At 36.3% G+C, this 10,786-nt stretch overlaps 1 protein-coding gene across 1 annotated transcript; it reads right to left on the bottom strand.

Annotated features, from left to right (window-relative positions):
* Positions 1–24: 24 nt before the first annotated feature.
* LOC115918650 (serine protease HTRA2, mitochondrial-like) lies at positions 25–9,488 on the bottom strand. The gene is made up of 6 exons (XM_030985930.1): positions 8,711–9,488; positions 7,984–8,203; positions 6,586–6,777; positions 5,069–5,213; positions 4,188–4,398; positions 25–1,747 (listed from the first exon to the last, which is right to left on the bottom strand). Exons 1-6 carry the CDS (start codon positions 9,223–9,225, stop codon positions 1,582–1,584), a joined length of 1,449 nt encoding a protein of 482 aa, XP_030841790.1. The 5' UTR covers positions 9,226–9,488; the 3' UTR covers positions 25–1,581.
* Positions 9,489–10,786: the final 1,298 nt, after the last annotated feature.

Raw genomic sequence — 10,786 nt, 5'->3', positions numbered from 1 at the left:
AATAAATTATAGAGAAACATAGAATTATGTGTTAGAACAGAGTTTTTATTCTGTATCAAGCAGATAACAAAATTCATTGTCAAGAAAAATTACAAAATACCAACATTTCCACAAGAAACTAGCAGCACACTTGCAGTAAATATTTTCAAATCCATTGCAGGTTTCTTAAAGTATACTTCTTTATGGAAATATGTTATGGATTTAGGGAGAAATGAATGTCAACGATGTAGAAGATTGGGCAATTAAAAGCATCAGATTGATTAAATCAATTATAAAGAATTTCTTGAATAGACAACTGTTATGTACAAACTGACTCCTTGAGATCAGAAGATTAATACTACCTGTGCATACATGTAAATGGATCTTCTCCAAAATTGGAGCACTGCAACATAAAACTTTTTGACATCTGACGGACAATGTTCAAGTACAAAAAACATACATCATATTAGTTGTAAAAACCTGTTTGTAAAAGTCACTTTTACATACTGGTATCCAAAACATTGCACCAGTGTACGTAAAAAAATGCAAGGCAAAATTAAACAGCAATGAAAAACAATTTGATTTTCATCAACAGGAAATCATTTTATGCTTTCATGTTTGCTTGTTATCAACATTATTCTTTACGCATTGAAATGATGTAAACCTACAAAATGTCAATTATTCTGCAACTACAATTTGTCAAACAAAATATTCTGAAAGTATTATTTCATGATATTTTGGTGTGACAAGAATAAATCAAGATATTATCAAAATGATGATGCACATGTATGTCCACCCCCTCCACATTCCAATGTCCAATACACACACCATCTAAAAATTTAAAATTATGAAATTGACTTTTCAATAGAAGCAATTCATAGTTCAAACAAGATTTAAAATCCTCAAAATCATTATTAGAACTGAATCAATATTGCAATATCTCAAATCTCATGCACAGTCACAGATTACAGTTCTAAATCCATAGTCCAAGACTCCACAGTATGCTGTCGAAAATCGGCAGGTGCGTAATGCTCAGTGTACAAATAACTTTTTAATCCCTAAAGATCCTCTTTCTCTGAAATACACATACATATACATATACTTGTGACTGATTCAATAGCATTTCAATAGTTCTCTTTTTTTTCTTGATCAAAACCTTTTCCATGTTTACCAGAGCTTTTTGGTATCATTCCAGAGCTAATTGACTCTCCACTCCTATGTACTTTTATCACAGCTAGTGATGTTGAAAAGGCCCATATTTACCCAAGGGAGGATATGCTACAATCTAAGGTTTCTAACCATGGTGTACACCTCAACCGTGGACTGAAATATGGTAAAAATTAAAACCTTGTAAAAACGAACCCCTTGGGACCAAGGAAATTACCCATTTATATCAGGGTTAAAAAATAAATGATGCAAAGAAGTGGTACCTCCCAAAATGCCTCGTAAATATCAAACAAGTTTGTTGAAACATTTTTCTTGAAAGTGAGATTTAAACATATACATTGCTTGTTCAATGAACAAGATGTCATAAGCGTGCAAACCTTAGAGATTTAAATGGTGGTTTAAAATGAAGTCTTTCATGAATTCCAGCCTTTAGTTTCACTGAGATTCTTCTGGTGTGATGGTCAGTTTCATTGTCTCCTTGCCTCTGACCGCTGTCACCTTGAGGCTTTCTTTGGCCTGGACCCGGTCATAGAGTTCCTGGGAAGACTTGATCGGCTGGTCGTTGATGTGGGTAATGATGTCGCCAGCTTTCAATCCGGCACTGTATGGTGAGATGCAACAACGAGGATTAAAAACAATAATTAACACAATTGTCCAACAAGTAAGAACCCAGCACAATTTCTAACAAAAGATTAAAATGATGCAATCACTAAAATCTGGCAAGCTCATCGTGTGTAATACAACTAGATGGAATTTTGACTGCGCGCAGTCGAAAATGATGCCTCCGCCATAGAGCAATTTAAACAAGTTTGGAGTTTAAATCTCCAGTGGTTCTTGAGATATCATGATAACAATCTCAATGTATGGAAGTTCATAAGTTGACCTCTGTGACCCTTGACCTTTGACCTACGTGCTCCAAAATCTAATCAGATTGTCTTCCTATGGTGATACACACTATCATTAAGTTTGAAGTTTAAATCTCCAGTGGTTCTTGAGATATTATGATATGGTGATACATACTATCATTAAGTTTGAAGTGAAAATTCTCCAGTGGTTCTTGAGATATCGCGATAACGATCTCAATGTATGGAATTTCATAAGTTGACCTCTGTGACCCTTGACCTTTGACCTACGTGCTCCAAAATCTAATCAGATTGTCTTCCTATGGTGATACACACTATCATTAAGTTTGAAGTTTAAATCTCCAGTGGTTCTTGAGATATTATGATAACAATCTCAATGTATGGAATTTCATAAGTTGACCTCTGTGACCCTTGACCTTTGACCTACGTGCTCCAAAATCTAATCAGATCGTCTTCCTATGGTGATACATACTATCCTTAAGTTTTAAGTTTTTACATCTCCAGTGGTTCTTGAGATATCATGATAACAATCTCAATGTATGGAATTTCATAAGTTGACCTCTATGACCCTTGACCTTTGACCTACGTGCTCCAAAATGTAATCAGATTGTTTTCCTATAGTGATACACACTATCACTAAGTTTGAAGTTTAAATCTCCAGTGGTTCTTGAGATATCATGATAACAATCTCAATGTATGGAATTTAATAAGTTGACCTCTGTGACCCTTGACCTTTGACATACGTGCTCCAAAATCTAATCAGATCGTCTTCTTATGGTGATACATACTATCCTTAAGTTTGAAGTTTAAATCTCAAATGGTTCTTGAGATATCGCGCTAACAAACTCAATACAAGGAATTTCATAAGTTGACCTCTGTGACCTGTGACCTTTGACCTACGTACTCCAAAATCTAATCAGATCGTCTTCCTATGGTGATAAATACTATTCCCGAGTCTTAAGTTTAAATCTTAAATGGTTCTTGAGATATTGTGATAACGGTCAAACGGGACGGACGTACGGACGTACGGACAGACAACCCGAAAACATGATGCCTCCGGCACCACCTTCGGTGGCGGAGGCATAAAAAATAATTATAATTTGGCCAATGAGCTCCAAATGATTTCTGAACATAAAAACAGTTATAAATTAATTGATTTGATAGCCTAAACATTGTGTGCTTGTTGAGTAAAAAGCACTTACATATGATATTAATACTCTAGTGAGCATCTCACAACAACTATGTTTTGTCACTGATACTATCCCAACTATCAAATCTCTCATCTCTCATCGCCAGAAGAGTTTGAAAGAGAGGAGGAGAGTGGTTGTTAAAGTGACTCAGTAATATTGTCTCAGATTCTGAAACAAAATCCTGGATTTAGCTCATGCTGCAATGATAATTATAAACCTCTAGGTCAGTTAGGAACCCCATGACGTTTACAAGCCGATCGCCTGTCTGATTATCAAGATATTAATGATTGGAAATCGAAATCAAATTTTCTGTCTTCCTAACGGTTTTTATAACACTACAGTCTATTGGGGAAAATGAGTATGGTAAAACTGGTCACTCAAATATTTTTACTTTTTGAGACACTTTGAAGCGCAATTTTTTAGGGCTTTAATATTACACCATATCACAGACACCGATAACACGTAGGGCCATGCATCTCAGATTCAACATTGTTCTTCTTCTTATCGAGTCACTACACAAGTCCCGTCCAGTGGTCCACACAGGCTTTGGCACGGCAATTCACGGCTTCCGGGTCATCTTGGGTGCATGGCTCTGGCAGGAGTGGGCAGACTAGCAGGTGTTCCATTGTCTGTTCCTGGCCGCATTCACATGCCGTTTGTTCGTCTCCTAGACCCCACCTCTGCATTAGGACTCTGCATCGACCGTAGCCAGTTCTTAGGCGGTCGAGGCTAAGCCAGGTAGGCCAAGTCTCACTGGAGCCGGTTGCGAGGGATTCCTTCGGGCTGAGGGAGAGTTTATGTGGAGTGGTCTGAAGGTGGTTAGACCACAAAGTCATCCTTTGGGCTAGTATTAAGAGGCTCTACAGAGTGCAGAAAGCTGTGTCTGGATTTGAGCCGCTTGCCCACTGGCTGTTGTTCGAAGAGTGGGTGGAGTGGATTGTTTTCAATGCCTTTAAAAGAAAAATTTGCAAACCAATGCAATACTTACACTTGTGCTGGAGACTCCATGGTGATCCTGTAGATAAGCACACCATGGCTGACATTGGGGAAGTCTGGCGCCCTCTGTCGGAGGTCAAAGATGAGGCTAGGGGTCAGGGAGAGCATCGTGATACCAATGTACCCCTGCTTTCCTGCTTTAGAGGGTGTGGTTAGCACTGGACCTTGTGGCCCCGATTTGCCGAACCATCCTCCTCCAGATGCTGTTAGTACAAAAAATACTCACAATTACATTTTTTAAAATTCTATTTCACAATAGTTTAAAAGTTTTTCAAGTGCAATATTCCTATTGTCTGACAGTCATGAAGAGTTAAACATTTCCCTGGGATAAAGGTTGGTGAAAGGGGGGGGGGCCGAATATACAAACTTTTGAAAAGTATTAACTGAAAGTTGAGATGAAGCTACGGCCCTCAGCAAGCCCCTCAGCAAATAGTACTATTGGAGTCACCTCTTGCCCATAGTTTCAACCAGAACCTCTCAAGACAATGTATATTTGTATAATATTCTGCCAATATTTTCATATGTTGTTTTGTAAGAACATTTAATCAAAATAAAACTTGCACACAGGGGAACAAAAATGAAAATTGATGTACTATACAGAAGTAGATTGACACTGCAGTTGAAAATGCCCATTTTGAATTGCATTTTAAATTCATACTGCATTTAGAATTGCCATTTCTCCACAGAGACAACAGAACTTAAGTAACGCCTGGCTGGAATGCTCCCCAGGGAGTGGAGATTGTGCACACATTGTGTACGGGCAAGCACTGAATCCAATGACCGGGGTAATAGTATATCTGTAAAGCGCTTAGAGACGTCCAAGATGTATTAAGCGCTATATAAAAGCTGAATATTATATTTTTATTAACTCACCTTTCATCTGCTTCTGAACTTTATCCACAAAGTCCCTGGCACAGTCGATAGGGATGGCGAAGGAGATTCCAGTAGTGACTCTCATGGTGTTGATACCAATGGCTTCACCATCAAGGTTTACCAGTGGTCCTCCGGAATTACCCACCTAGGAGAGAAGGAATAAAGTTGTAAATAATGTCAGCCAATTAATGGTACTTTAATAGCAAGTTAGCAGTAATGTCAAATGGTTATGTACAAGAGTCAGGGCAACAGAAATGGGGAAATACTCCCTTTATTTCTTCAAAATATGGGAAAAGGCAACAACTACATTCTGGGACCCGTTTCACAAAGCCTTTTTTCAATGACAAATAACAAAAATTTAGTGACAAATCTGTTGATAACCAATCAGAAACAAGGATTTCAGTAGCTTATAACAAAAACTGTCATCTGTCACTGATGACAAGTTTTGTGAAACGCCCCCCTGGTTTTTGCATTTAGTATGGCACTAAAAGGAGTCCAAGAATTACCAACCTATTAAAAAATGAACAGAAGTTTGAATAAAGTCAGCCAATATATTTTTTAAAGAAAGATGTATTCAGTGATTATGAACAGCAGTCCAGATAATAAAGAGGGGGGGAAATGTGTCCTAAATCTTTCCGAATGCAAGAGAAGGCAACAGCATTTGCTGAGGCTCGTCCATTTAAAGGGAGCCCCCTACTGGGATGAAACATAATTTAACTTGAATGAACTACTAACCCATCACATCAAATTATAATAAATTGCAATAGAGAGAAGATTAAACACACATGCAAAATCTCTAAGTTGGACTTAACAATTATGGAAAGCCGTTAGCATCTATGAAAATATTTTGTAAAAGTTATTTTAAAAGGCATAAAATGTTGATTCAAATCATTCATTTTTTCTTTTATCAAGGAGATTTATGTTCTTGATGTAGAATTTATAAAAAGTCTAAAATACTTGACTTTTCTCTTTTGAATATATTTTATTTTAAGGCTACAAATGGCTCTCCATAATCTTTAAAGGTAAAGACCAGTATTGGAAGCACCCCAATTTCAAAACATGAAATGGAAGCTCTTATTACCAATCATGTGAAAGAATATGTTTTGAATAATACATGATGATAAAAATGTTGACGGGAAACCACCAACTAATTGATATATTTGGTAAATTAGTGTATCTCTCGCCTGTTCAGAGATACAAGTGCATGTGTCGCGCACACGTGTGTAGTCCCATATACATCTTTCTGTGTACAGTGATTCTAACTTTATGAAGACTTGGCCAAATTTCTTATCATTTTGATGATTCCAGAACCTTGCAGTACATCTATGCTAGATGATCAACCTTTTCTAATCGATTTCACAATGTTTCTTTCACAATGCAATCGCATGACCATAACTGGTCTCTATCTTTAAGTCCAACTTAGAGTTAAGTTCGACTTATGATCTTTGTGAAACACCCCCCTGGGCAAGAGTACAGTATTCAATCAGGTACAGAGAACCAAGTGCACTTCCACTCACATTGATGGCAGCATCCGTCTGTATGTAGTCGATGCTTTTATTGAGACCAAGCTCCTTGCTCGTCCGGCTCACAGTACTGATGATGCCAGCCGTGATGGTGTTGCTAAGCGACAGAGGACTCCCCATGGCAATGACCCATTCCCCTGGTCGAGCAGCCGATGAGTTTCCCATCCTCATCACAGGAAGCGGATCCTGTATAAAAGTTAAATTATTCAACAAAATCAATATACAAAGCAAAAAACACAAATAGGAATACAAAATTAATTGTAATGATGCCCCTAAAAGCCAAGGCTTGATAAACTGGATTACCCAATATATATAATATACAAGTATAGAGAATTATACAACAACAAAAAAAATATCACACACAACATTACACACTAAACTACAGGAAAACAGAAGGAAGAAACAAAGGAAACTGAGAAAGAAAGTTAGAGAGGGGAGAAATGTACCGTAAATCTCTGTGTATAAGGCGCACCCCTATTTGGGGGGCAAAAAAAAAAAAAAAAAGTTTGTTCGCGGGGAAGGACCTTCATTTAACATCGAGGTGCAGTTGAAGGCGCTGATATGTGCTTGTGAACTTGTCACAAATAATAGTAACAATGTCGTTTTTAGAAGAATGTGTAAGATCATTAATTAAAAACAATAGAGTACCTAGGATAGAACCTTGTGGTAAACCATTTGTTATAGAAAAAAAATTGAGGAATTATTATTATAAACTACATATTGAGATCTATTAGAAAGATTACTTTCAAACCAAGATGACAGACAAATTTGAGTGTTGTTGTAGTTTCCGAGTGGTGAGTCAACACACTGATTACTGAGCTGGGAGACATTGTCAGGCATAGCGCCATAGATCGAAACTAAAAAAAAAATTAAAAATAAAAAAAAACCAGACTTTCTTTTTTTTTTGGCGGCAAAAAAGTGTGCCTTATACACAGAGATTTACGGTAAGTGTTTATTTGGCATAACTAATTATTATTGAACGTTTGAGTTTCGTTCTTAATGAAGTAACATTTAAATTATAGAAGGGATGCATAACTATTAAAGGTGTATCAGTTGTTTGATGCTTTTTTCCTTGATCAATCAAAATTAAACAAAATAGATAAACAAACTTGGGCAAGTCTTTAGTAATTTTGTAACTCATATGTTACCAAAAAGAATGCATTACTAAACACGATTAACATTGAGAGTATGATTTCCATGGCAGTTCGTGTGGCCCAAGTCTATGATAGGAATATCATGAAATTTCAGATGTCACATCCTAAGTAAAAAGAAAAAATTCCCCTGGATCAGTGATTTTAATTGCTCTGGAAATGTAAAAACAGCTCTGGAAAACTAAAGAAGAGCTCTGATAAAAAAAAAAGCACTGCACTGAATTCTCACTTATCGGCCCACCTTTGTATCTATTTTCAGCAGCGCCAGGTCCGAAACAGGGTCAACGGCGACGACCTTGCCGTCTACTAGCCGACCATCATAGAGTTTGACCTTGACAGACTGCTTGCCCAGCCTCTTATTGGCTACCACATGGGCATTGGTCAAGATGAGACCGTCTGGACTGACGATGAACCCCGATCCATTGGAGATTGGGCCAACAACGCCTCGCTGGTATGGATGCCTAAAAATGTGAAAAAAATAAAGAGTTGTTGCCACAGCTGAAATATTGTCTGGGTGACATGGGTGCGTCAAGCAGAATTTAAGACTAGTTACCACTTTTCTTTCTGTAAGAACTACCGGTAAGAAGTCTGTTAACGACACTTGATTTCTTTAGAGTTTAGAATTGACTTCTAATTTGTAATCAGCAATTCGTTTAAATTGTACTGTCCGTCTCCGATCTCATCCTTTAGGAAGTAAATTCCACATTAATTTTTGATTTGCCTGAAAATTTTAAAGCCTTTGATTGTACATCTACCGGTATGTACAGAATAACTTTCCCCTTTCACTTCATTATTATCATCATCATCACCATTATTATTATTTTTAATCTACAATTATTTATTATTACTTATTTATTCATTATTATAATATTAATGACATTTAACTTCACTTCTTAATCATCGCTCAAAAATCAGAGTATCAGACACTCAATCCTTTGTGATTGTAAAGATAGCCCATTAATTTATACCTTCCATGAATCTCAATAAATACAACTGATGGGGAAGCTTTGGCAACAGCATCTGCGATGAAATTGAACTGTTGAGATCTTGGCGTCACATAACCAGTTCCGAAATCTGTCACGTCTGCGGCTTTGACAACGGGCAAAATTCCCCTTGATGGCGGGAATGATTCTTGATAGTTTAGAGAAGGTTCTCCATAAGAAATACCAGTATTTTCAACTTCACTTTGTTCTGCAGCTAAACGACGTCTCTTTTTGTCCCGTCTGGATTCAAACTTTGCTCCTTTCAATTGTCTTGCCCATGGAGATATCACGTACAAAAACACACCAAATCCGACAAACTGTGCAACCCTCTTGAAGAAGATTTTCTGATTTTCATGCATTTGGTTTTGAGTTATAGTTCTTGATATTACCACTTGAGTGCTCTGAGGGTTCACGGTGGGAGAATATCGCCATAAAAGAGGCGTATTTGAGCGAATTAATCGCGAGAGTTTGAGACTCTGTCTGAACATGGAGGCAGCCATCTTGACAAACGACCTCTCTCGTCGTCTTGACAATCAAATATACTGCTGTGCTGTGCCTGTACTGTGGATGTAATGAAGCGTTCGAAATCTTTATCTAAATTCTTCTGAGCATTTAATATGAGCAGAATAACGAACTTATGAGAAATTTTCAAGAATATTCAAATGAAAATCGGTGGAAAATGTATTGAGATACAGACGATGCAACACGAAATGACTAACGCGTAAAACTTGTTGCAACATGCAATCTAGGTCCATGATGAAATTTACGGCGGAGTCGAGTGACTCATAGGGGAATGCCCTGATAAGACGTGGTGACGCACTCTTTTCACGATGGAGTGTGACCACGCCCATTTTATGACTAAATTTTTTATAAATGTACTGTTTCATTTTTACTTTTTTAACCATATTATCAATCTCGCTAAAATGTATCATTGTAAAAGGCATTGGTTATTGTCACCCCTCACTGTCTCACACGAGTGCTGTCGTCATATCGAGCTCTATAGGAGTCGGTAAAATATAAAACATATTCAATTCTATATTTATAAAACATAATCAATTCATTTAAAGTCTCATCTCCCTGTTAAAACCATATTATTATATACATACATATATTCAATAGATAATGTTGTTGTTGTTTTTCCTTTTTTTTTATATTCTACTTAAAGATTTGTATATTAAGTTGTAAAAAGTACTACGAGTAATTCCCTGTATTATATTCCAAAAGGTAGTACGCTAATCTTTGTCATTCCAAGTTATTGTAGTCATTACTTTTACACTCAATTATCTATGTTACACCAGGAAGGTGAGACTATAAATTTGTTATCCAATGTTCAAAAAAGAAATTAAGCATGATCCTATTTGTTTGGATTTTAATCAATACAATTCATTGAATCGAATTGAATTATGTGCCTTAGGTCCAATAAGCATACAAACTGAGCATCGGACGAAGCCCCACCCCAAGTGCAGGCCTAGACCCTATAGAAGGAAAACAAATATTAAATATTATATTGTTGCTTTTACTCTGTTAATTTTTCAGAAATAACAATAAAAACAGAAAGAAAAAAAGAAAATAAGAAGGAAAACAAACACAATCGCAAAGACTTTCAAGAAATTAATTAAAGGGCAAATTTCAATAGCATTTATTGTATTGCTTATGATGTAATCCAGGCATTATGTAGCTGCATGCGATCATGATACTTTTCAAGTTTCAAAGAGTGATTGACAAGACATTTTAAAGAGTGCCTTAGCTAGGTTAATTAATTCTTCTAATTTCTTTCCTATCTAACTTGAAATGTATAATTCAATTCAATTCAATTCAATTCAATTTCGGTTTATTAATATCAACATATACAATGCAGTAGTCCAGGGACCAATAATGCAATGTTTACATAAAATGTGCATAAAAACAGGAATGATCATATATGTACAATAAAAATGATAAAAGATAAAGTTAAAATTATTGCTCATACCTAAAGTTATATACATATATAAATAAATGATAATAGATGGATGATAATAAATGTTGAACCAGTTATTGCAAGTACAAATAATTTTTAAATTT

Source organism: Strongylocentrotus purpuratus, unplaced genomic scaffold, assembly GCF_000002235.5.
Source record: "Strongylocentrotus purpuratus isolate Spur 01 unplaced genomic scaffold, Spur_5.0 spur5_scaffold_15, whole genome shotgun sequence".
NCBI lineage: Eukaryota > Metazoa > Echinodermata > Echinoidea > Camarodonta > Strongylocentrotidae > Strongylocentrotus > Strongylocentrotus purpuratus.
The sequence above is the reverse complement of the archived record's forward strand: the minus strand, read 5'-3'. Positions and strand labels throughout refer to the sequence as shown.